Source organism: Equus quagga, chromosome 1, assembly GCF_021613505.1.
Source record: "Equus quagga isolate Etosha38 chromosome 1, UCLA_HA_Equagga_1.0, whole genome shotgun sequence".
NCBI classification, from domain to species: Eukaryota; Metazoa; Chordata; class Mammalia; order Perissodactyla; family Equidae; genus Equus; species Equus quagga.
Window position 1 is genome coordinate 93,118,602 of NC_060267.1, and position 26,563 is coordinate 93,145,164.

Here is a 26,563-nt window from a genome sequence, read left to right on the forward strand (position 1 = left end):
TGTCAGGAGTGAGTCCCCAGGAATTGGCCAGGTGATGGGACCGGGAGGCCTGACTGGTGGGCTGTGTGAGCAGAGGTGTGCTGGGCCAGGCCATACAGCTGAGTGACCATTTTGGATGGTAATGCTGGGGAGGAGCCTGTTGGCCATGAAGGGACAGGAAGCTTCAGTTCCAGGGGTCTCCATTGCAGGGGGTGCTGCGGATATTTGTAATTTTGTCTATTTCTTAAAGAAGTACTTCTACAATTTAAAAAAGCTCAGAGTTCCCAAACTGATCTGCCCTGGCAAGATTGGTGCCCAGAGCTCAGATCAGGCCCTGGCAGCCAGGCTGAGGGCTGCTGGGGCTGCCTCTGGGCACTCCTGCCCCCTCTGCTAGGTCGGGCCGGTTCCCCTCCCCTCTGCCCGCCCCAGGCCCCTTGCTTCTTCCCACCCTGGAGCAGCTCTGCAGCTCTGGCCCCAGGCCCTCAGCTCCTCGGGGAAGTAGCCTGGATCCTGGTTTGGTTTCAGGAGTTGGGGCCTGTCACCCACTCAACTCATGTCTGAGGACCATGCCCTGGGATGGGGACCAGGGTCAGTCAAAGTCCCTTGTGGGGGCTTAGGTCCAGGAGATGCTGGGCCCAGAGCTGGGCTGGGAGTGGGGTGGGGGCTCCCTTCTCCCCTGCAAGGCTGGTGGTGCCCAGGCCTGGGGGCTACCTGCTCCTGAGCCTTCCCTGGTCTTCACATCCAGGGGCCTCTTCTTTGGCACAGCCCTGCTTCATAGCCCCTCCCTGCCCTGGGAAGGTGCTCCCTGCTGGGGACACACGGGCCATGGATCCACCTGCGCCTCAGTCCAGGAAGCACCCCAGGGCCTCTCCCTGACAGGGCTTCTCCCTGACTCGTGCGCTGCGGCCCAGGCTGTCTCCTCACTTGGTCACGGTCTGTCTGCACTCTTGTGATCTGTCCCTGCTCACGGGCCAAACCACAGGTTGCAGGAAGAGTGGCCTCAGGGCTGAACCCTAGCTTTGCCAGGAGTGGCCAGGTGCCCATCCCGATATGGCCACAGAGTGCATTCTCCTTTCCACAGCAAAGATGCTGCTGCCCCCAGGGGAGTGGACACGAGGCCACCCAGCCCTGAATCTACACCCCCCCTCCCGCCCCCCGCAGACAGACAGAACCAGTGTGGGGCTCTCAAGTCCCTCTGGGGCCACGCTGGTGAGGCTGCCCTCGCAGGTCCTCTGATCCTGAGTCTGCGCCACACCCACCAGTGTCCTCACAGGCTGAGGCGGACCCGACACAGGAGGGCTAGTAGACGTATCTTTTATGCACTGAGGGACTAAGAACCCACAGGGTATCCCGCTGATGGGCTCTGCTCCCCTCGACTCGGTCGGGAACGTGGCACGTCTGACAGCACGCTCCCACGGCACCCACTCTCCAGAACGAAATCCTGTCTGTCACAGCAGCCGGCTTTAGCCCAGGTTTTCTGAAAAGCTGTCTCCTCCCTCCCCCACCGCCACAAGTTGATTGTATTTGAAATCCAGGCTGCCTGTACCCCAGCGGCTGGCAGCACACACACTCAGAGGTGCAGGGGAGAACACCTTGGTTAGGGCCTAGCACATGTAACCTTTATTAAAAACTGGCCCGACCCCCTTACAAAGGAGGCGGCTAGTGCCCGAGAGTGTGGTCCGCCAGTGGGTGCAGGCTGGACCTGAAACCAGAGAGAGCCTAGAGCTGGTCCATGTCAAAGGCTCGCTCCGGGGCCCTGAGTGAGGAACTGGCTCCATGTGGCTGGGGGACATCACGGTACCCGGGAGCCCCTCAGCCAGACAGAAGGGGTCTGGGACACCTTTCACACCAGGATGTCAGAAGTGTAGCTTTAAGGGCAATCGGCAACAAGAGGGGCAGGGGTGGGACGCAGGCCCTGAGCAGAGCCGGGACTCCAGATCCTGCCCCGAAGGCACGTCTGTGGGGGAAGGCCTACCCTCTTTGAGCTCTGGTCTCCCTTCCTCGTGTCCGACCATTCTGGGGCCATGCTGCTGTGTGACCTCTGGGTTCTCCTCCAGTAGGCCCAGCCCTTTACAGTTTACAAGGGCCTTGCCACATCCATTTTCTGGCTGGATTCTCCTGGCAGACTGAGAGGTAAGCAGGACAGGGCTGGGCTCAGCTAAGGCTTGAGGAGTGAGGCACTGGTACAAGGCGGCTCCATTGGGGCAAGGTGGGTGCTCCGCTGGGGTGAGGTGGGTGCTCCTCTGGGGCGGGCTGGGTGCTCTTCTGGGGCAAGCTGGGTGCTCCTGTGGGGTGGGCTGGCTCCAGGGCTTGGGGTCGCCCTCCAGGGCAGCCCTGGCTCTGCTGTCAGCTCCTCAGCCAGCTGGTGTCTTTGTCCAGTGTAGAAAAGCGGATCAGCTTCAGGCTGGGTGGCTGGCGCTTCCTGTCGTCCCAGAGGTACTCTGGGGATAGAACTTTGGAGGGCTTATGTGAGATGAAGCGGCGGTTCAGGTGGCTCTCCTCCTGCCAGGCTGCCATGATGCCATTGGCCTTGTCTGCCAGGATGGCCATGTGGCAGCCCCTGGTAAACTCGTACACGTTGGCTACCCGCCCCCCAAAGACCGCCCCTCCATAATAGAAGTCCCCCTCACCGTCTGCCACGAAGGCAGTAGAAACATGCCTGCGCTCGTAGGGGAACTGCTGGCGGGGTACAGCATAGTAGCCCGGGTGAATGGCAGCCACTAGGTCTCCCAAGGTCTCAGGGCCCCACGGGTTCCGGAACACCATGTCCACATCGACGCAGAAGAGGTAGTCCACCTCCTGGTGCGCCCTCTTGGCAATGTGCTGGCTGATGATCTCCATCCGGCGCGTGGAGATCTCCTCCCAGCGGGAGTGCCTCTGGATGGGGATGATGCCGAGGCGGCGGCCAGGGCCCAGCGGGACCTGGGGAATGGCCGTGGGGTCGTCGGTGAAGACATAGTAGCATACCCGGTAACCGTGCATGAAGAACCGCTCGGCCGACTCCAGGAAGTGCTGGACGAAGTGGGTGTACCTGGTGGCAATAACCACAACATCCACCACAGCCCTGGCAGGGCCACTGCCTGGGTTCCCACCATGCGCTGGCGATGCAGGGCCAGGCTGGGGCCCCCCCTCTCAGCTCCCCACCTCAAGCAGTCACTCAGGTCTGACCCTCAGGGTCCTCCTCTCAAATTTCCACAATCACAGTACCAACCTCTTAAGACTGTCGTTAAGAATGATGCTTCAGGATGACTCTTCCATTCACAAACCAAGCTAACTTTATTGAGAACTTACTGAGTGCTGGGCAGTGTTCTTATCTCCTTTGAGCCTCAAAAACTCGCTACAGGGCAGGCACCGTAATCCCCATTTTATAGGCAAAGACACTGAGACCCAGAGAGAGAAAAGGAAGCAAGCAGCAGCCCAGTGGCTGCATCAAAGCTGTGGGGGTCCCGGAGGCGCAGAGCCGAGGAAACTATGTGGCCCCACGCCCCAGGCCACAGCCGATTGGACCAGGGGCTCATCTGACCCCAGGGGGGCCATCCAGCATCTGGCCAGCACTTTTTGCCTTGGGGCCCCATCATGGTCCCTCTCTCAGAAGTCCCAGAAAGGGACCTAGAGGCAAGCAGCCAGGTGGTGGCTCCTAAAGCAAAGGCCAGGTGGGGTGAGGGAGGAGAGAGGAAAACAGGAGGGATCCAGAGAGTGGGCAGACAGAGCCGGTAGAGGAGAGGGTCCGGAGGGCGGGGCCAGCTCTGTCTGGGTCTCTTGATGTGCCTGTGGCCTGCCCATGGACCCCCATTTATATAAGGTGATCTGGGGGGTCCATCCCTTCACGCCTGCCTGGACTGTTCAGGGGGAGCAGCGAGGGATGAGGGGCACCTGGCAAAGGTTCCTGCTTTTCCTTCACCTGGGCTGCCTGCCTCCCTTCCCTGCCAGGGCCAGACCCCCTTCCTCCAGGAAGACCCCCTCCCACTCCACTCTCTCCCTTCCTACCCGCGCAGCACCTGGGTCAGGGCCTCCGTCGTCGGGCAGGCTCCCATCTCTCCCAGACTGCACGCTCCTGTGGCTCAGAGAGAACCCTCCCTCGCCCAGCCAGCCATGACTCACTTCCCCACGGCGAACACCGTGAGCCCGATGGTCAGGTTCAGCGGCTGGTAGATGTGCTGCAGAAGCTCGGCGTTGAAGGTTCCCTCGGACACGATGGGCGCCAGCCAGGGCGTCAGCGTCAGCAGCTCTGTGGGCCTGGCAGCATGGGAGGCCGTGGGGGTTGAGACGCTCCCCTTGTGAAAGCCTGGGTCTCATCCTGGCCCTGCCTCCCACACTGTGTGACCCTGGGCAGCTTTGTCCCAGTCTCTGGGCCTCAGTATTCTCGTGGAAAGTGGAGATGATAACAGCTGCCTCCCAGCGCAGTTGGGAGGGCCAGGAGTTAAAGCACATCAAGTGTCTAGAAGAACCTGGCATTTCAGCTGCCTGCTGTGCCTAGTAAATGGGAGCGCCAGTATCATCATAACACGGGACTGAGCACCTGCTATGCAGCAGGTGCAATGCTGTGCATCTCACAAACACCGTCTCATCTGGTCCCCCCACCTCCTGTGAGGTGGGTACTATCATTAATCCACCTGTACAGAAAAAGCTCAGAGTAACAGGGTAACCCGCCCAAGGTCACACAGCTACTGACAGAGCCTGGGTCCCTGACTCCCAGTGTGTCTTTCCACCATCCCAGACTACCTGGACCCCAAGGCCTGAGACCTCCACCACCCCAACTAATGAATCAGAGCTGTCCCCCTCACCTACCACCCAGGTCTCTCCATTCTGCACCCAGGCCCTGACCGACACCTACCTCTGCTCCAGCAGCTTGGGCTGGGGGTACCGTGACCTGCAACCAGAAGGGCCAGTGGTGAGGGGAGGCAGCTCCCAGCCCCAGGACCACAAAAGGGAAAATGACAGTTTACTTACTGTGCCACAGGCTGGAACAGCTTCTCCCCCTTGTACTGCAGCTTCATGTTGCTGGTAGTGGAGGAGAAAGAGCCGTTAGTGCTGGGCGGGGGGCAGAGACACTCAGCACGTGAAGGATGAAGCTGAGCTTAATCAAAGAGCCCCGCGGGGCAGGTACCACCCAGGTTCCATGCAGACTCCCGGGAGCCGTCCTGACCACCGCTCTGCCCTCTGCGGGGCTGGGCTCCTACAGAAGCGGTCTGTCCAGGTGCACCGAGCGGCAGGGCAGCGATTCCAACCTGGTGGTCTTTGTGTTCAAAGCTGATGCCTTTTCAACCATGTCACTCTGTAGGAGCCAGGCATGGGGCGGAAGGTTTGAGAAGCTGCAAAGGCCCAGTGAGCCCAGTTCTGCCACCTTCTTGCAAGATTCCAAGCCTGGGAACCTTGGGGGAGTTACTTAAGCTGAGTCCACGGTGATGGTCAGTGTAGTGCCTGGTTACTCAAACAGCAATCAAGGCACTGCCCTGAAGGTATCCTGGAGATGGGATCAGCGTCTATACCAGCTGACTTTATGTAAAGATTATCCCGGATAATCTAGGTGGGCCTGATCCAGTCAGAGGAAAGGCCTTAAGACCAGAACTGAGCTACCCATGAAGAAGAAATCTTCAGTCTGCCGGTGGACGGACTGCCCATGGGTTCCCGCCTGCATTTCCCGCCGGCCTGCCCTTCCGATCTCAGCCCAACCTAGCCACCCCACAACTGTGTAAGCCAATTCCTTGTACTCTCTCTCTCCCCCTCTTCCTCCTTCCTCCCTCCCTCCTACCAGTTCTGTTTCTTTAGTGCAACCTGGCTGATACACCCACTTCTTCTCATCTGTGAAATGGGTAACGACCCTCAACCCTGAGAGCTGCTGTGAGAATTAGCGAGGGACGCGAGCCTGCGGTTCTCAGCGCGGCGCAGCACGGAGCAAGCGCTCAGTAAGACCAGGCAGCCTGGCCCTCGCTCGGCAGGCAGCGCGTGTGGCCAGCCTTCCTGAGCTTCAAGCAACGTCAGCGGGCTGGAGAAGGAAGAAGCGGGTCCCTGAGAAAGGAGGCTGCAGGCTGCACGGGGGCCTCTGGCTCTGCCACCATCTACCTGGCCGAGACCTGAGGCCAGACATTTGACTCATGGGACACTGGTTCCCTCAGCCCAAAAACGGGGACAATAAAACCTTCTGCTTAGAGTCCTTCCCCAGAGGGTGGAAGTGAGGTCCAGAGAAGGGAAAGGTCTGCCCAAGGCCCCCAGCGAGCGGGGTGAGAGCCAGCTCCAGAAGAGGCCTGAAGTCAGCTCTGTAAGGCTCAGACCGCCAGAGGACTCAGTGCCTGCCATGCACCAGGGACTTTCAATATGCCGATCCTGGGGCATGGCTTCAGCCTCCTTCAGTTTTCCCACCTTTTTTATTTTTTAAGTCAGAACTGGGGTGAGTTTATTATGAGCCAGAGTGAGGATTATAACCTAGGAAGGCCTCAGAAGGCGTTCCCTTTTCCCATGTTTTTTAGTCTATGCTTTTTTTTGTGGTAAAATATACACAACAAAGATTTACCATTTTAACTTTTTTTTTTCTTTTGAGGAAGATTAGCCCTGAGCTAACATCTGCTGCCAATCCTCCTCTTTTTTGCTGAGGAAGACTGGCCCTGAGCTAACATCTGAGCCCATCTTCCTCTACTTTATATGTGGGATGCCTACCACAGCATGGCTTGCCAAGCGGTGCCATGTCCGCACCCAGGATCCCAACCGGCAAACCGCCGAAGCGGAACGTGCACACTTAACCACTGTGCCACTGGGCCGGCCCCTTAACTGTTTTTAAATGTACAGTTGAGCAGCATTAAGTATATTGCATTGTTGTGCAACCATCACCACCATCCATCTCCAGAACTTTCTCATCTTCCCAAACTGAAATTCTCTCCCCATTGAACACTCTCTCCCTTTCCCCTCCCCCAGCCCGAAAGCCATTATTCTACGTCTATCTATGAATTCGACTATTCTAGAGACCTCAGATAAGTGGAATCCTACGATGTTTGTCCTTCTGTGATTAGTCTGTACTCTTGAATCAACAATTTTTTTTTTTAAAGATTTTATTTTTTCCTTTTTCTCCCCAAAGCCCCCCAGTACACAGTTGTATATTCTTCGTTGTGAATATACACTTCGTTGTGGGTCCTTCTAGTTGTGGCATATGGGACGCTGCCTCAGCGTGGTCTGATGAGCAGCGCCATGTCCGCGCCCAGGATTCGAACCAACGAAACACTGGGCCGCCTGCAGCGGAGCGCGCGAACTTAACCACTCGGCCACGGGGGCCAGCCCCTTGAATCAACAATTTTTTGAAGTCAATCCATCAAATCGGCACTCTGCCCTAGTTTCACGTAAACCAGCACATTCAGGTCCCTGCTCAGAAAGTGATGGGACTCTGAGAAGGGGGTCAGAAGTGGGAAAGGGCCCCAGGACACTGGCACCAGCCAGCCCAGTGCTCCACTTCCCTGGCAGTTGGCTCCTCCCCTCTCCCTACAAGCCCAGACAAGATCCAGCTGCATTCAAGAGTTAGCTGTAAGAACACTGAACCACAGACGAGCCAGGACCAGAACAAGGAGCTTCACGTTTCCAAACCGCAGAAGGAAACAAAACTAAAAGAAGAAATCCAAATGAAAAAAGGGGAAGTTGTGACCATCAAAAGCAAACAAAAACCTCCAATTTCAATCTATTAAAAAAATAACTCGGGGCTGGCCCCGTGGCATAGTGGTTAAGTTCAGTGCTCTCTGCTTCAGCAGTCCGGGTTCATGGGCTTGGATTCCAAGCACAGACCTGCACCACTCGTCAGCCATGCTGAGGCAGCGACCCACAAATAAAGTAGAGGAAGATTGGTACAGATGTTAGTTCAGGGCTAATCTTCCTGAGCAAAAAAAAAAAAAAAACCCAAGCAAAAAAACTCCACCTCAGTAGAACCAAGGCAGACAAACTAGAAAGAAAAATAATGTAGCAAATGCACTGGGTCAAGGGTGATGACTGAGAACCGCAAACAGGCCAAAGAAAGGTCACCGAAGAGGAAATTCAACTAATGAGAAGGCGTGGGGGAAATGAAGGCCTCAGGAGGAATCAAAGAAATGAAATTTAAACCAAAGAGATAGCACCTCCCATCTCTGGAATCAGCAAGGTGGTGTGGTCTTTGTTTCTCATAATACCCGGTCCTTCCAGCGCTGGCCCAGATGCAATGCAGCTGCCCAGCTGGGAGTGGTGAGTGTGTGGATCTGAGCGTGTGATGTGTCACCGTCCCTCTGAACAGCAACCTGGTGAGATGGATGGAAAACCCACCATATCCTCTGGCCCAGGAAGGGAACGTATCAAAAGAAAGGATCTTTAAGATGGAAAAAGCTTTCTATCCAAAGCTGCTCCTTACAAACTATGTTTCCGACACTGAGAAATTAGAAACAACTTAAATGCTCCACCCTTGCTGGTGGGAAAGGGGGAGGGGTCCAAGAATTATGACCCAACCCCTGAGGGGGGTAAAATGATGGTGACCACCCAGAGTATGAATCCACACCGAAAAATAAAGCCAACTCTGGGAAAACAGGATACAAATCGCAAAAACATTACGATCACAACTATTTCCAATAGCAAGCAGCCTTTCTGCTTTTAGAACCAAGTAAGTGCACAGTCTGTTCAATTAGAAAATGCAGCCACCACCAAGCCGACAATGAACTCTGGAATCAGCATAACTCAGACCAGTGGGACCCTTGGGAGCTTTTTTCTTTCTTGTTTTACAGCTTCCTAATTTCCTATATTCTGTGTTTATAATAAAAAAACATGCCTTGTTCATTATAGTCTATGATCCTGATTTAAACGTTCTGTTGTTAGTGCTGTCAAGTCAGTTCTGACTCCTCCACCCGCTGTGGACAGCAGAATGGAACCCTGCCCGGTCTTTTTGCTCCATCATCTTACCTGCGGGCATTCTATCAGGCAGTGCTCTGCTGCTGTTCACAGGGTTTGCATGGCCAATTTCTTCAGAAGTGAGTGGCCAGGTCCTTCTTCCTAGTTTGTCTTAGTCTGGAAGTTCTGCTGAAACCTGTCCACCAAGGGTGACCCTGCTGGTATTTGAAATACTGGTGGCATAGCTTTCAGCATCACAGCAACCTGCAGCCACCACAGGATGACAATGGACGGATGGGTGGTATGATTTCCTGACTGGGAAATGACCCTGGGCCGTGGTGGTGAGAGTGCGGAATCTTAACCACTAGACCAAGAGGGCTGGCAAACTTTGCTTTAGCTGTCATGAAAAACAAAAGACCATGGGGCCAAATGCCCCCTCAAGACCATCGCAACCCATTGTTTCACTCTTAACTGTCAAAAGTCAGATTCGTTATGTGGGGAAGACTGGTCACATGTTAATTTGTTCTTTGAATCCACATAGAACACAAAATTGGGGCTGGTCCGGAGGTGCAGTGGTTAAGTTCACATGTTCCACTTCGGCGGCCCCGGGTTCACTGGTTGGGATCCCAGGTGTGGACATGGCACCACTTGGCAAGCCATGCTGTGGTAGACGTCCCACATAGAAAGTAGAGGAAGATGGGCTCAGATGTTAGCTCAGGGCCAGTCTTCCTCAGCAAAAAGAGGAGGATTGGCAGCAGATGTTAGCTCAGGGCTACTCTTCCTCAAAAACAAAAAACCACACACAAAATCGAGCAAAAATGTCACGTCCTAAAAGCAGTGTTCCTGAGTGCCTCCTCCAGGCTGGTGCCACAGCAGGTCACTGACAGGCATCAACGCACTCCCTGCTGCAGGCCGGGGCACCTCGACCATCCCATTTGACAGATGCAGCAAGGGAGCCTCGGAGCCACACAACATGCTCAGGGTCAGACTGCAGAGGGGGTGCTGCAAGGACAACCGAGGAGTGAAACAGGCAAAATTTACTCCACATTTGTGGCAGCCCATAAATTACTCACTTATGCACACTGATCAGAATCACGAGCTTACGACCTCAGAACCTGCAAAGTGACGTTAAAAGCTCTCCCATCTCCCACACTCCGGGCAGCCCACAGAGCTCCCGGTTCTGCCAGCCCCATACTTACAAGATCTCTGGGCAGGGGAGGTAATAGGGGACGTAGGAGACGGGCAGCCAGTCCTCGACATACACCCTGGGAAGGAAAAACACCTGTTGACTCACCTCTGCCCCAGAGGCCGAAAACTCACCTGGTTCGGGTTAATGGGAGTGAAGGCAACCGGGGGTCCCTCATCACTCCTTGGGGTACAAAGTCTCCTGGCCTTCCAGCATGCCGTCATTATTCACCCATAGAGCCATTCACTCCTGGGGCAGGAACGTTCTCGACCCAGGCCCTGAACACAAGGGGGTGGCAGTGAGGGGCAGCCCCGGGAGCTCCGCAGAAGGAACACACGGTGAATCTGGGAGCATGAACAGGAGTTCCTCATCAACATGGCTAGGAAAATGGTCAAGGCAGAGAAAAGACCAAGTGCAGAGGCCAGTACAAGGCAAAGTTCAGAAGCCAAAACCAGTTTGGTCTCCCTGGCATGGGGTTGAGGGATAAGCGTGCCAGAAGAGGTGGGTGGGACCCAGGAATCCCCTGAAGGGGTCAAGATTTGGGGGTTGAGATGCAGGAGAGAGGGGGGCATCTGGGGGACAGAGGGAGGGCTCCATGGGGCATGCTCACCACAGAGTGCAGAGTACCGTCCCTACCAGCAGGCAGACCCCCAGGCCGATGGCCAGCCTGTGGCGGCGCATGGCCAGGTGCAGCACCTGAACCTGGGCACCTGCTGAGACTGGGCGTGTCCTGGCCGATCAGCCCTCCTCTCTCAGGGATGCCAGGCTCTGAGCCTCTGTCTCCAGGGTCGGGGAACACCTGCAAAGGAATTTTCCTTTATCCAGGGGACACTAGCCCCATCCTTGCTGCCCTGCCCTCCTCTAGGCGGCCCCACCAGAGGAATGTGGATCCCTGATGTCTCCTCATCCTGCTGGATCCCAGGCTGGCTCTGGCAGCTCCGGGAGGTGGACCGGGGACGGGGCTCAGTGCTCAGAGAAGGCTGCAGCTGTGCCTGGGGAGAGGCACTCTGGCGCGGCCTACTGGCCTCCAGCCTAGGCTCTCAGGTCTCCCTCCCAACCGTGTCTCTGGGCAGTGAGCAGAGGGTGGACAGCATACAGGGACCGGGGCAGCAGCGCGAGGGCGGGGCTTCGAGAAGGATTCCCAGGAACAACACTGAGGACGCCGGAAATCAAGCCTACAGTCGGCTTGACTGTGACCCCAGCGGACAAACGCAGCCTGGGCGAGGGCTGCGCAGAGAGGCGGCCGTGATTCCCCCGGGGGTAGGGGTGGCAGCAGTGCATTCCTCTAGGGGGCCCGCGGGAAGGGGCTTCAGTTCTCATTGGATTGGTAACCTTGAGCAAGGCACTCTCCGCTTACAGCGCCCGCAGGACCCCCGGCAGTCGTGCAGGGGTCAGCCCGAGGTCAGAGAAAGATCCCAGGGCCCGGGCTTTGGGGCTTTGGCCCCTGTTCACCCGGTGGCCTCCGGCAAGCCCGCTCCCTTTCCCTCCCTCTGCGAGTCTCAGTTTCCCCACCAGGGCCACGGGGTCCTGCCAAGCTTCCGCCACGATCTTCCGCTCCGCGAGTCCCTGCCTCCCGGGGGCCCAGGCTCCCGGGAGGGACCACTCCGCTGACGCAGAGCCAGGCCCGAGCCCCGTGCGCCCCAGCCCGGGGTCCGAACCCACCAGCCTGGGGGCGAGACGCGCACCTCGACTTCCGCCCGCCAGGGCCAGCTCCGGGTTCTGGCCGCTCCTCCTCCACTCTGGGTTACGCGATGGCCTCACCTACCCCCTCGCCGCGCCCGGCCTCCGGCAGCGGCAGCGTGCAGGGCTGAGCCTGACGCAGGGCCCGCAGGGGGCGGGGGGGTGGGAGGAGCTGCTCATATAGGGTGGGGAGGGGAGGGGGCGGGGGCCGCGGGAGGAAAAAGGCGACGCGCGCCCCGCCCACGGCCGCAGCTCCTCCCACTCACCCGCGCGCCCCTCCCACGGCCGCAGCTCCTCCCACTCACCCGCGCGCCCCTCCCACGGCCGCAGCTCCTCCCACTCACCTGCGCGCCCCGCCCACAGCTTCTTCCCAGCCGCCTGCGCCCTCCGCCCACAGCCCCGCTCCTGGTCAAGCCGTGCTGTGTCTTCAGTTCCCACAGGCAAAGTGGAGGAAGATGGGCACAGATGTTAGCTCAGGGCCAGTCCTCCTCACAATAAAATAAAAGGTAATTGTTTAAAATAAAGGAAGAAAGAAGAGCGTGGAAGCAATCACAGGAAGGAAAAACCAGCTGGATGTCGCACTTTTTTCTGGGTTGGGATCATGTCTCCGTTGCCCAGGGCCTCTGAGCCTGGCACAGCGGCTCCCGAAATCTCCTGGAGCCTCTGTTTCCTCCCCTGTAAGATGAGGTTGGCCGTATTTCCTCCCACGGGCCGGCCTGTCGGGGTGGCATTGACTCTTGTTCACCCTAGGGACTCTGGCAGCCCCAGAGGGACCCTCTTACATCTCACCAAGGGTAGGCCAAGCGCAGGAGGTGGAGGGCTGGGAGGCAGAGGCCTCAGCTTAGGCGTGGAGACGGAGGGCATACAGAGGGACCAAAAGGAAGGCATCCAGGGGTAAATAAGGAAGTAGTAAGAAGACGGGGGTTGGGAGGAGAGAAACCAGATACAGAGAAACAGTACGGAAGACAAAACAACAACGGAGGCTCAGAGAGGTTATGGGTTTGCTCAGGGTGGCAGTGATGCACCTTGAAGTTGCAAACCCAGATCTGCGTGGCGCCTGGGTACAGCCTCCCAGGTCCTTCCGGGGTGTCGTTGAGGTTTCCCTTGAGGACCACGGGTTCCTGTAAGGCAGCGCCTGTTTCCCCAGAGTCTGCGGGTGCCTGGCACAGGCCCAGGAGCTGGTGAGTGCTAGCTGAAAGGTGGTGCTGCCATTTTTAGCTGGAGACACTGGTCCCTGGGACCGACTGGTTTGTTTTCTTCACTTGGTTTAAGTTTGCAAAGTTCTCTGGTGTACTTTCCAGACACTGCTGCCTCCCTGGTAATAAAGAGGTGAGCAATACGGGGCAGGCCCAGGACTCTGCCAACTGGCCACAACCCTGTCCTGGCCCAAGCAGCGTTCTCTTTCTCCCTCCTCCTCACCCCCCACCTCCAGGAGAGGACAAATTTGGCCTAAGGACAGCGTCAGGGCTGGCCTGGGAGGGGCGGTGAAAAGATGAGGGAAAACCAAAGGGACTTCCATGACTTGAAAATGTAACCACCGAGAACCGAGAGGGGAAAGGAAGGCGGGAGAAAGCGGCTGTGCATTTGGACATCTTTGTAATTGGAGAGCGTACGTGGACTGAACTAGGAACTTACGCAGAGGCCTGAAGTGTTCACAGGAACCAGCAGGCGAATCAGAAAGAACAAAACCAACAAAGCATGGGGGCAGAGGGAGAGGTGGGAGAAACGTGTGCCAGCTTGCAGTCCTCTCTCTCCTTCTCTCTCTCTCTAGATATAATTTTATAAGCTTTTATGAACTATTACTTGAATACCTTTTGAGGAGGAGGAGGCCCATGGAGGCTGCACTCCCACTTACTGGCTGCGTATGAGATGCTGTCCCACCTGTTAGGCTGTGAGCTCCCAGGGCAGGGATGGTGTCTGGGGTTCACCATAGTTTTCCAGGTCCCTGCACACAGGCACATGCTGAATGCATGAATGAGTATATGAACGAGTGAATGAATGAATGAACCCAAGACTTCTTGATGTCTCAGGTTTCTTGTCTGTAAAGTAACAGCACCTGACACGGATTCACTCATCTATTTATTCAGTAAACATTTAAGTGCCTACTACATGCCAGGCATGGATCTGGAGGTTGGGACACAGCAGTGAACCAGCGCAGTCCCTGCTTGCATGGAACTGACTAGAGCAGGGGTTAGATGAGGTATGCGGGTCACAGGCATGTGTCCTAGCTCATTTGGGAGCAGCTGCCAGGATCAGCAGGTCATGCACATGTCCCTGTCCAGCAGCTCAGGACTAACCTGGAGAGGCCTGTGGTGGAGAGGATGTACTCATGTTACCCTCATCCCCGTGTGGCCATTCCCCTCAGTGGTCCTCAGATTTCCCATCTGTAAAATGGCCATGTGAGGAAATCCCTCCCTAGGTTCCTCCATGAAGTTGGTCTTGGTCTTCCAGGGAGACAAGGAAAAACTCTGCATGGTCTGTCTCCCCACTGGTAACCACGGGGCTGGGGTGGGGGGGTGGGGCACCGGGTTTGAGTTCACCGAGGGGACTGGGCTAGGATCCCCCTGTTGGTTAGTGGCCAAGCTGAACTGGGAGCCCTGCACTCCAAACCCAGTCCTCATGCTCCCCACCAGCCACAGACCCTCCACACTGGGTCTCTGACCTGCCCTTCCTCTGGGATCCTGGAGGATGCCCCAGGGTATTTCCCAGGAATAAGGGGCTTCATGGTGGGATCAGTCTGAGAACCTGGGATGACCAGGGGCCGGAGTCCTCCCCAGACCTTTACTCTTCAAGGCAAGGTGGGGACAGTCTATGGAGCCGGGTGGAGGGGGCTCGGCAGGGTGGAGGCAGGGCTCCAGTCCAGGGCACGGACCTCCCCTTCCTCACCTTAGGGAAGAAACTTCTGCCTGGAGCAAGGGCCAGCATTCTCTTGGGTGCCCAGCTGTAGCCTCCGAAAAGCTCAGTTTCGACCTGAACATTCATCTTGACCCTCCTGGGTCTTGGTACCTGGGGATGGGCAGTGACAAGAGACAGGTCCTTGAGGACAGACCCCAAGTCTCAGCCTAACTGCCTAGCGTTCTGCCCTCGATTTTCTGGGTGACTTTGGACAAAACTCAGTTTTTCCTGCTATGAAAAGAGGCGATGGAATCCTTCAGTGCTTTTCGAGCTGTGCCCTGTTGGGGGGTGGGGGAGAGTGTCCCTGACATGTGTATGGGGGGTGGGAAGTCCAGGCCTCATCCCAGCTTTACCCTGAGCAGCTCTGTCCTGTGTTTGAGACACGGGGCTTCTGCGTCAGGTACCATTGGAACAACATGTAACTGCCCCCAAAAAGTGAGGTTTAAAAACATCGGGGCTGGGTGAGCTCTGGGCCAGCCCTGCCCCTCTGGGACCCTGTGCCTCTCTTCCTTGTTGACCTGGGTATTCAGGAAGACAAGTGGGTTCACAGTCCTGATGCCCGACCCCCGGCCCGCAGCCGAATCCAGGAGTCCTTTAATCAAAGCCCCAGCAGCCTGCCCTAGTCACGGCCTGGCCTGGCTGCAGACAGAGCCCACAGCGCCCCTCCCTGGCACCTGCCCGGTCATGGGGAGCAAATCTGCCAAGCTCTTACTGCGGTCAGCGTGCTCCAGCCTCTGGAGCAGAACTGGGGAGAGGAGGGCGCCCCTTAGGCTGGGACCTGAGACCCTAGCACCTGGGAGAGGAGCTTCCTGGCGGGGCATGGAATCCAAACGCAGACCACAAATGTGGGAATGCCCGAGAAGGCGTGTTCAGCAGCCTCACCCCAGGGTGGGGAGAAGGGCTAGCACTTTGCAAATGGCAGGCCCAGCCTCCCTCGTCATTACGAAAATGAGTTAATTAGATGTCATCGCCCACCTACCAAACCCACAACAATTTCCCCCAGCACCCCTGAACCTTGAAACCCTCCCAATGGTGGGAGGGGGATCTGGACTCTTCCTGGAGGGCGACTTGGCAATAAGACCCCAGACGTCCTCCCCTTTGATCCGGTTGGTGTACCTCTGAAACCAGAGGTGACGGCTAGAGATGGGTAGAAATTGCTCATGTGCACGGATGGTCATCCCTGCCTGTCTCTGAGAGCCCTGCAGGGGACACCCCCAGGGTCTGGCAGGGGGATCTGGTGTCCCTGGCAGTGGGAACGCTCAGACAGAGGTTCCCACATGCTGTCATCATCCGTTAGTGGGCCATGAACAGAGTTAGTGAGATAGGCTTGGATTTTTAAATAAAATAGAAAACATTACAGGCCAGCCCTCCTAGGAAGAGCCGGTGTTTCATGGAGAGTGTGTGTGTGTGTGTGTGTGTGTGTGTGTACACTGTCAGATGTCAAATGTGTTCCAGACAGAGGACAGGCCAGAAGAAAGCTCAAGAGACAAGCCAGGGGACAGGCCAGGGTGTGTCTGGTGTACGTGAGGGAGGCGATGGAGGTATTCCAGAGGCTGGGGCCTCAGCCAATCCTGCTCAGGGCTCCATGTCCCCAAGGGGAGGCTGAGTCAGCAAAGGGGGAAGGGTGCGGGTGGAGGGCCTGCCTTGTGCCTTTGGCCCAGAGGGACCTGGCTTTAATCCCAGCACTGCTACTTAGGCGCCAGGGGGGATCTTGGCATCTCAATTCCCCACTTAGAACAAGGGGGAACCGTAGGCCCACCTCAGAGCTCCAGTACAGATGAAGCGAGGTCTGTCCTCAGGCTCCTGGCGCACATTAACACAGCTGAAGGATGACAGCACCCTCGTCCTCGTCCCCACCCTCACCTGCCTCATCAGGTGGTGACCTCACCCAGCCAGCTGCTCCCAGCCTGGCAGGCTCTAGGGAAAGGCGTGCACCTGAGGAACTCTGATGGGTCCCACATGTGTTCTCCAGAGAGGAGGATCCTTGCACGCTTGTCTCTAGGGAACCTGCCGGGGCCTCTGCTTCCTCACGTTGTCACTGCAGCTGGTCGCCAGCAGACTAGCAGCCCGCCAGTCTGACGGAGCCCAGTGCTGTCTCCACAGTGTCCGGGGCGCGTGTCCTCGTTGGGGAGGTGGAGCAGCTCTGACACGTGCGCCATCTGCGTCCCCTCTCCTTGGAACTGCCCGGGTTTGGTCTCTGTCCCTTCTGAAAACATTGACTTTCCAGAGTTTTTGGACTATGGGGACGTGAAACCTTTCCCCGGCCTTGGGTTGTGAGGAATGCTCTTCAGTTTGTGGCTCGTCTTTCCACCTGTCTACATTTTTCTTGTTTTTGTTTTGGTCACAGGAAGAGCAGGCATTTCCTGTCTGGCTTCTGGCTCTTGTGTCACACTTAGAACAGTGGTCTCTACCCCTAGAATATGCACACATTTACTAAAAGGACTTCATTTTATAAATCTAGCCTTTAATCTATCTGGGATTTCCCTTTCAAATAACAAAAATACTAATTCAAATAAAAACAAAAATTAATGAGTTCCTTCTTAAAATACGTGGGCAGACACAAGAGTCACCTATTGCATGATTCCATCTATAGGAAACATCCAGAACAGGTAAAGGACAGAGACAGGAAGCAGATCAGGAGTTTTGGGGCCGGGGGAGGGAGGAATGGGGAGTGAGCGCTTTGGTGCAGGGCTTCCTTCCGGGGAGGGAAATATTCTGAGCTAGACAGTGGTGATGGTTGCACAGCATTGTGAATGTATTTAATGCTATGAATTGTTTAACACAGTGAAATGCTTAAATTTATTATATTTAAATTTTGAATCACAAAGTATAAAAAACCATAAGAGAGTAAAAGGAAAAAATAAAATAAAACCCAAACAAAAACAATAACCAGGGAGGGAAAGGAAGGTTCTGGTGAGGGAGCAGGTTGAAGCTGTGGCGCAGGAGCTGGCGCTGACGGCAGTTCCAGAGCTGGCTCTCCCTGCAGGGGTCGTGGGTCCTGAGCTGGCTCAGGGTCTCCTTCTCCTGCAGGAGCAGGAGCTGGTCCAGGTGAGGCTTCTCCTGCAGAAGTCCTGAGTCCTAAGCAGCTGAGGGTCTCCTGCAGGAGCAGGTGCAGGTAAGGTGATGGCTCTCCCTGCAGGGATGGTGGGTCCTGAGCAGCTCAGGGTCTCCCGTAGAAGCAGGCACAGGTGCAGGTGAGGTGATGGTTCTCCCTGCAGGGATGGTGGGTCCTGAGCTGGCTCTCAGCTTCCTTTAGAAGCTGCTCCAGATGCCGGCCCTCATCCCAGCACTGCTGATGGAACCAATATCGGTGCTGCCTGCAGCTCTGGAGCAGCTGCTGCAGGTGGTACTACAGCTGAAGGTGGACGTTCCTCCGGCTCTGGAGCGGGCTTTACTTCTGCACTGGCTTCTGCACCTGTACCTGGCTCCTCAGAGTGTAGGGGAACCGGAGCTGGAGCCAGTGCGAAGTACTGAGATGGTGCTGGAACTACAGGAGGAGAAAAGATGCCCCCCGCCTGCTCTCCATGTGCCTTCCCAAAGACAGAACACATCCCAGAGCCTTCCAGAGAAGCTCCAGCCCAGGAACCCACAACACGAGGTCTTTCCTGACCGCAGTCCGCCAGAGGGGTGGTCTGAGGCCAGTCTTTGCTCCTGGCCAACACTGCAGTCTGGGGGATTCTTCCTGTGTGTCCAGCACCAACCCCTCCTGATATGCTCACATGTACCCACCCCAGGCTTTCTCACTCTTGGGCTCTGCCTCAGTGGGCTCCAGGTACCCCAGCGGGGTCAGGAGAAGTTGGACACGGTGCTCCAGGTCAGAGCCAGGCACACTGAGCAGCACCATTGGCTGATGTAGGCTGGCAAAGTCTGAGGTTGATGGCCGTCTTCTGGGTACTGGTCCAGCCAGGTGCCCAGGATGGAGGAGATGGCACTGGAGGTAGGTGGGTGGGCAGGAGAGTTGGAGGCCTGGCCTCTCCTTCCACGTGGCCCTCCCTTGGCACCCCTGTGGGGGCTGGGCTCCTGGGTCCCCCCTGCCCATCCAGAGGCCAGTCCACCCCAGCCCACCCCCACGTGACGGTCCAGCAGGGGCAGGCCTGGTCAGCAGGCTGGCCTGCGAAGTCTCCATGGGAGGAAGCCCTCCGTCAACACTGGGACCACCTCTCTCTTCCTCGGGGAACCCGACGCACTCCTGCCTGTCCCCTTGCCGCTCCCCACTGGAATGTCAACTCCACGAGGACAGGGAGGGCGGTGCCTGCTCTGTTCATCGCACTGGCGGGCGCGCAGTAGGTGCTGCATGCACATGTGCGGGAGGAGGGACCAGGCGGAGTGTGTCCTGCTGCCCAGGCTTCACGGGGCCCTCGTGGCACCTCAGCCTGCCACTCATACACCGCTGTGCTGTCTTACTCTCTGCGAGGCCTGTGTGGGTCTTGTCTCCCCTCTGACACTATCCTTGGGAATGGGGACACAGCCGGCCCAACCCCACATGCAGCTGGCCTCGCAGGACTGAGGCGCAAGGCTGATGTGTGAGCAGGTGGCTCCCCACACCTCCTTCCTGGGTCCTTGGATCAGGGGGTGCCGAGCAGGGCTGGGATGGGCTGTGGTGGGGTTGGATTCTCTCAGGGGCCAGCTCTGAGGCCCCAGCCTCTTCTCTGCTCCCTAGGGGGCCCGGAACCCCATCTGCGGCTCTCTGACTCCTTTCCTCCTACAGGAGAAGCCCCCAGACCTCAGCCCTCTAGCAGGAATCACGAGATGTGTGGGAGCCAGGGTGTTATGCCCCGCCCCCCAGCCACAGACCTCAGATGTCCCCCACCTTGGAGACACACGCCCTCCTTCTTGACTCAAAGCCCAGTCATTTCCTGGGCTGTCCTGGGGTCTGCTGTCCTTGTCGCAATCAGGATGAAAGAATCCACATCTAGAGGAGGCCAGGAGGGCATTGCATACACCTGCTCTGATGTCTAGTGGGACTGGCTGACTCCCCGATCAGACTGGAGCCCAGGAGGACATGGGTTTTCGTGTCTGTATATGGTGGGTTGGGGGGCTTTATATACATTCGCTGAATGAATGAAGCCCAACCAGCACCTTGCTGACGTCTGAGTGGGCCTGGGCCCCGGGCAGCCCCCAGGGCTCCCTGCTCTGCCTGCACCCAGGCTGGGACCCCCCCAGGGAATTGGAAGGCTCCTTTAGAAATGGGAAAGCAGCTGTGTCCAAGGCCACAGGGTGCTGAGGCTTGAGGCAGACAGCTTCACGGGGGAGAGGAAAGTCCTAAATCAGGACAACCACAGCCCTCGGCAGCCCTTCCCACAGGGCCAGGCCTGAGCAAACTGAGGCTCAGAGAGGTGAAGGGACACTCCCAAGACACACAGCCAGGAGGTGGGCAGGGAGCCACGGTGCTGTGCAGGGGCGGGGCGCCCACCTTTTGAACAGCAGGTCCAGGACCTGTTGGGTGGTGAAGGCTCGGCAGGTGCACAGGAGGAGGGTGACACAGGAGAGGTCGCTGCCCTGGAAGGCAGGCACCAGGCGCTCCACAGCTTCTCCAGGGTATCTGCACTGACTGTCCCCACCCTGCGGGTCTCATCCAGGTTCAAGGCCCACTCATTTTCACACTGGGACTCATTTTCGGACAAAGAGGGACAACTCAAAAAATGGACAGTAGAAAAATACTTGTGTTCACATCCTGAAGTGCAACAGTGTATAAAAGATTGGTTCTGACAATCTTGCAACCATGTGAAAAGTGACTTTGCACCTGCCCAAGGCTGGGGCTGAACGGCGAGGGCAGAGGACGGGAGGAACTCATACTCCATGGGTTGGGGCTGTGGCCACTCAGGGGCAAAGCCCTTGGCAGAACCCTGGGTAGTCACTTGGGTGGCTTCTAGGCAAGAGGCCTTCCCCAGCCACCTCTGGGCCCTGGTTCTAGAGACCTCTCCAAGCCTGCACTCACCCGGAGCCACCCCGCTGGTGGTGTGGTACACCTGCCCCTCACTCAGGGAGACAGCGTGAGTGTCCCCGTCCAGTAGCTCCTCCCTGATCTCCTGCGTGGAGCTCTGCAAAGACGGTGACCAGCAGCCGGCCCCCAGGCATCAGAGCCCTGCCTGGCCTCATCCCTGCTTCTTTTGCCCACTGACCTTCTGCTCCCAGATCAGGCACAGACCTCCACCTGGGATGAAAGAGAGACATCTTGAGGGCTCAGGATAATCCTGGGACAGAAGAGTGAAACTCCAGCACTCCATGTCCCGCCCAGCCAGCCTTGACCTGGGGTGTGAACTTGATCTGCCCACCAGGCTTCCAACCCCTCATCATCCCTCTTGCTTGGGGCAAGCCCACCCCAAGAGTGCGCGCGCGCGCGCACACACACACACACACACATGGGGAGGGGAGGTGGGGCTGCCCAGGTGGGATCAGAGTGGTGACCTGGCCTGGACTGGTCTGTCCTGGCTCTCCCCATGTTACCTTTGGGTCCTTTCAGGCAAATGGCCAGAAGCGTCTGAGGTGAGACCTGACAACGTCTGCAGCGTCGGAAGATGCTCTCACTGCGGGCGTTTTTGAAGCCACAGCCTCGGGACATGGGGATACAGCAAGAGAGCGTGCTGCTCTCCAGAGCGTGTCCAGCCAAGTGAGCTGGGTAGGGAGCTGTCTCTAGGATGTGCGTGTCTGGGGCAGACCCCGGGAACCTTGGGGACCCCCTGCCCATCAGCGTGGCATCTCTCCCCCTCCCCATGCTATGGGTCCCAGGCACATGGCAGGGGACCGGCTGCCCCTGCCCCCTGGCAGAGCTGCCTCCACCTCCTGCTTCTTTCCCCTGTCATCTCCCAGTGTCCATTTCCCTTCCAGACCCCACTCGGGCAGTCAGTGTGTGTGTGTGTGTGTGTGTGTGCGTGTGTCTGTGCCCATGTGGGGATGCCCAGAGGAAAGAGCCCCACATAGGAGGGGGTGGGAAGGGGTCTCCCAGGATATTAGGGTCTCTCATTCCCAAAGTAAATCTTATGGGAAGGTTGGAACCCTCCCTTCTCTGGGGTCTACCCATCTTTTGGACCCCAGGCCAGACCCTGCCTTTCCCGGCCTCAGTTTCCCAATTGTCTCATGAAGGTTTGGATGAGGAACAGCATTAGTCCGGCTCAGCGTGGGCGGCCCGGGGCTCCGGCTCCCGGGCTGAGAGCGGCAAGAGAGAGCTCCCTGAGGGCGCAGACTTCCCACTAACTGGCATGGACCCTGCGGTGGCGCGCGCACACCGGCCAACAGACAGCGCGTGCACGTGACCCCGCCCCACGGCGGGTTCGCCACAAAGCACCAACGGTTCCCCACGGGGCTACCGTTGTCCCCCTGGTACCCAGTGTCCCCATCTCCAACTGCTGCTCTGTGACCCCCACGTCCCCTTTAGCCTGGGGCAACCCCCACCCCAGCCAGGCCAGCCTGCGGACTAGGTGGGCATGGAGACCTGGGGACAAGAGAGACATGGATCCCGCCCCCCCTCCCGCCCCCCATCCCCCACTGTCCTGGTCTCCAGACTCCACCCCAGGGTCTAGCTAGGTCATGGCTGGGTCAGGGTGAGGTGGAGGTGGCAGTGGACACTGAGTGTGGGTCCGGAGAAGATCAGGCCACCCCTTCCCCTCCTCCTGTACACCCCTCTCTCCTTGTCTTCCTGGCAGGAGCTGGGGACACGGGGTCCAGCCCTTTGGGCCTCTTCATCTCCTGTTTTAATCCCAGCACACCCTCCCGAGGGTGGAGTCACTGACCCCATTCTCAGTGGAGGAAACTGAGGCTGGAGAACTCACCACATGAGCTGGCCTGTCCCAGGGCCGGGGCATGGCCCAGCTGGGGTCGCAACCTAGGTCAATCTGACCCCAAAGGCTGTGCTTACACAGGAGCCCGAGGAGGTGCCTCTGAGCCCAGCCTTGGAGGTGAGTCCACAGAGGATGGGTGGCGACAGGGAGGGACGCTGCAGGCAGGGGGCTCTGAGAGGGGCAAGGGCTTGGTGGGCTCCCTGAGGGAGGAAGGCTCTAGGGAGGCTGGAGTGGGGTGAGGGGTGCACAGGGGAGGGCGTCTGGCCCGGGTCACACAGGACTCTGAGTGTTGGGCAAAGAGTCAGGAGTCACTGCAGGTTGGGGGCAGCAGGGGCCAGAGTGCAGGAGGTTTGATCAGAGCCCCAGCATCTCAGAGTTGGAGGGAGCTTAGTGGGCACGTGATCCACCCCACCCAAGCACGCATCCGTGAGCCCCAGCCAGGCATGAGGCCTGTCTCAGTTTCCTCCTGTGCACGGTGGGGGCTGTGGAGGTCATCTGCCTCCTCCCAGAGCTAGACATCCTGCCTGGAGGACCCAGAGATGGCTTCTTGTCAAGAAGCCATTCAGGTGAGGCCTGTCCCCAGAGAGGTCTGAGTGAGGGGACCAAGGGGACACCCACCTGCCGCTCACCAGGACGCCTGGTCCACAATGCTGTTCTTCCTGTCCAGGTTCACACGGGTGATGCAGCGTCACTCAGCCTCTGGATGGAGAGCAGCAGCGAGGAGCTGTGCTCACAGACCCTGAGACACAGCGCCCGTGTGTGCCCGAGGCTGCCACGGCGTGGTGGAGGCTGGGGAGGAGGAGGTGCTGCTGGAGGCCAAGCTGATGCCAGAGATCATCGGGGACCATGCGGAGGTCAATTTCCATGACTATGAGGGGTGGTTTAATCAGCAGAAGCCCCGCACCCTACAGGGCACCTATGCTGGCATCCATCTCCAAGGGACCTAGAAATTGGGGCTCCTTGGTCCCTTTGTGGGCGTGGAGTGGGGAACACTGGTCCCGGGAAGGGAGGGGCTGGGAGGGGCTGGCAGGGAGAAAGGGTGGGGCAGTCACCTTCTTTTCCTGGCCATCAGGGGGCTCCAGCACAAAGCTCATGTTGATCTCCTCCATTTTGGAGCTGGAGCAGCTGGCCGAGAGCATGCTGAGCAGGTGGGCCATGTCTCCGTTGCTCAGGTAGGGCCTGCATCTGAGCTGTCACAGGACATGGAGTGGGGACTCCTGCTGGTCTTAAGTTTTGTGTTGGGGGCCTGGTGGCTGGAATGAAGGGCTGGCTTTTCAGTAGTCAGACACGCTGGGTGAGTGGGTGCTCTTGGTGGCCCTGTGACTGGCTGGTGTCTGGGACTGGTTAGAAGATGCCCTTAAGTAGTTAGACAAAGTACGGCAAAGTAAGCCTAAAGTTCGCGAAACAAAGGTAGTAATGAAGACTGGAGCAGAGAGAAAGGGAACAGAGGGACACTGGGGGAATCAATGAAGCCGACAGTTCTTTCTTTTAAAGATTTACAAAGTTGACCAAAATTGAACAATTTTACACCAACAGATTGGCTAAGTGAGAGGAAATGGATAAATTCTGAGAAGCACACAAAGTACCAACACTGACTCAAGAAGAAATGGAGAATCTGAGCAGACCTACGATAAGAGAATAGGCTGAAGCAACATAAGCACTTCCCAACAAAGAAAAGCCCAGGACCAAATGGCTTCACTGGCCACTCGTCCCAAACATTTAAAGAAGAGATAACACAAATCCTTCCCAAACTCTTCAAAAAGTGCCAGCGGAGGGAACACGTCCTACCTCATTCTATGATGCCAGCATTACCCTGATTCCAAAGACCTTAAAGAAAAGACAACTGCAGACCAAAATCCTTTATGGATAAAGATGCAAAAATCCTCAACAAGATACTAGCAAACAGAAGCTAGCAGTGTTTTGGAAGGACTAAACATCATGACAAAGTGTGATTTATCCTAAAATGCAAGGGCTGTTTAATTAATCAGTAAGTTATTTTTTCCATACATCACATCACTAAAAAACACACAATCACCTCACTTGATGCAGAGTAAGCTTTGAAAAAATCCAAACATTTTCATGATGAGTGCTCTCAATAAAATAGAAAGAGAAGAGAACTTCCTCAATGTGGTAAAGGATATTTATGAAAAACTCAACCTGTGCATCATCTTCAATGGTGAAAGACTGGAAGTTTTCTCTCTAAGGTCAAGAATAAGTCAAGGATTCTCCCTTGTGCCACTTCACTTCCGCATTGGAATGGAGGTTTTGTCAGAGTAATTAGACAAGAGGAAGCACCCAAATGGAAAGAAAAAAAAGAAAAAATAGACATGACATGATCTTATATGCAAAAAATCCTAAGGAATAAAAAAAAGAGTTGTACAAGACTACAAACATTTTCAGCAAAGTATCAGCAGAGAAGACCAACACTTGTGGATCAATGGAACAGAATTGAGAATTAAGAAATAAACCCACACATGTATGGTCAGTTGATTTTGAACTCAGATATCAAGATCACTCAATGTGACAAAAACAGTCTCTGCAAAAAATGGTGCTGGGAAACTGTATATCCACATGCAAAAGTGTGAAGTTGGAGCCTTACCTAACATCATACTAAAAAATTAACTCTAGGGGCCGGCCCCGCGGCCGAGCGGTTGAGTTCGCGCGCTCCGCTTCTGCGGCCCAGGGTTTCACCGGTTCAGATCCCGGGCGTGGACATGGCACCACTCGTCAGGCCACGCTGAGGTGGCGTCCCACATGCCACAACTAGAAGGACCCACAACTAAAATATACAACTATGTACAGGGGATTTGGGGAGAAAAAGCAGAAAAAAAAGGAAGATTGGCAACAGTCATTAGCTCAGGTGCCAATCTTTAAAAAAAAAAATTAACTCTAGTTGGATCGAAGACCGAAATTTAAAAACTGAAACTGTAACACTTTTAAAAGAAAAGTAAGAGAGCTGTGAGCAGCTCTTCATGGCCTTGGATTGGGCAGATGTCTCTTATATGACACCCAAAGCACAAGCAACAAAAGAAAAAACAAATAAAGTGGACTTCATAAAAATTAAAAACTCTTGTGAATTAAAGGCCAATCTCAAGAGAGTGTCAAGAAAACCCAAAGAATGGTAGAAAATGTTTGCAAATCTGACAAGGGTATTGCATCCAGAACATATACAGAACTTCTGCAAGTTAAGAGCATCCATACGGGCCAACCCGGTGGTGTAGTTTTTAAGTTCACGAACTGTGCCTCATCAGCCCAGGGTTCACAGGTTGGGATCCTGGGTGTGGACCTAGCACCACTCATCAAGCCACACTGTCGTGGCATCCCACATAAAATGGAAGAAGATTGGGACAGATGTTAGCTCAGGGCCAATCCTCCTCAAGCAAAAGGAGGAAGATTGGCAACAGATGTTAGCTCAGGGCCAATCTTCCCCACACACACACAAAAAGAATATCAACACAAACAACGTGATTAAAAATAATAGACATTGGGAGCCAGCCTGGTGGCGTAGCAGTTAAGTTCGCGGGCTCCGCTTCGGTGGCCTGGGATTTGCTGGTTCGGATCCCGGGTACAGACCTGTGCACTGCTTATCAAGCAATGCCGTGGCAGGCATCCCACATATAAAATGGAGGAAGATGGACACAGATATTATCTCAGCAAAAAGAGGAGGATTGGCGGTGGATGTTAGCTCAGGGCTAATCTTCGTTAAAAAAAAAAATAATAGACATTTCTCCAAAGAAGATATACACATGGCCCATTAAGCACACGGAAAGATGATCAACATCATTAGATATTAGGGAAATGCAAGCCAAAACCACGATGACATACCACTCCACACCCACTAGGGTGGCTATAATTTAGAAGAACAGAACATAATAACTGTTCAAGAGGATTTTGAGAAATTGGAATCCTCATCCATCACCAGGGGGAATGTAATATGATGGAACCACTGTGCGAAAGAGTTTGACGTGTCCTCAAAAAGTTAAGCAGAGTGTTATCATTTGATCCAGCAATTCTGCTCCTCATTGTGTAACCGAAAGAATTGAATACAGGTATTCACATAAAAACCTGTACATAATATTCATAGCAGCATTATTCACAAGAGCCAAAACACGGAAACAACCCAAATGCCCATCAACAGTTGAAGAGATAAACAAAATGCAGTATATTCACAATGGGATTTATTCAGCCATGAAAGGAATGAAGGATTGAGACACGCTAC

At 55.9% G+C, this 26,563-nt stretch overlaps 1 protein-coding gene across 8 annotated transcripts; it reads right to left on the minus strand.

Annotated features, from left to right (window-relative positions):
- Positions 1-1,576: 1,576 nt before the first annotated feature.
- GBGT1 (globoside alpha-1,3-N-acetylgalactosaminyltransferase 1 (FORS blood group)) lies at positions 1,577-11,814 on the minus strand. 8 transcript variants are annotated; one of them, XM_046682170.1, is made up of 8 exons: positions 11,677-11,814; positions 10,602-10,790; positions 10,005-10,070; positions 8,070-8,225; positions 4,930-4,980; positions 4,814-4,849; positions 4,081-4,215; positions 1,577-3,010 (listed from the first exon to the last, which is right to left on the minus strand). In XM_046682170.1, exons 2-8 carry the CDS (start codon positions 10,670-10,672, stop codon positions 2,326-2,328), a joined length of 1,200 nt encoding a protein of 399 aa, XP_046538126.1. In that variant the 5' UTR covers positions 10,673-10,790; positions 11,677-11,814; the 3' UTR covers positions 1,577-2,325. The 8 variants fall into 8 exon arrangements, with proteins under 8 accessions (XP_046538126.1, XP_046538131.1, XP_046538133.1 ...); XM_046682175.1 differs by having other exon boundaries at positions 11,654-11,814; XM_046682177.1 differs by lacking the exon at positions 8,070-8,225.
- Between the last annotated feature and the right edge of the window lie 14,749 nt (positions 11,815-26,563).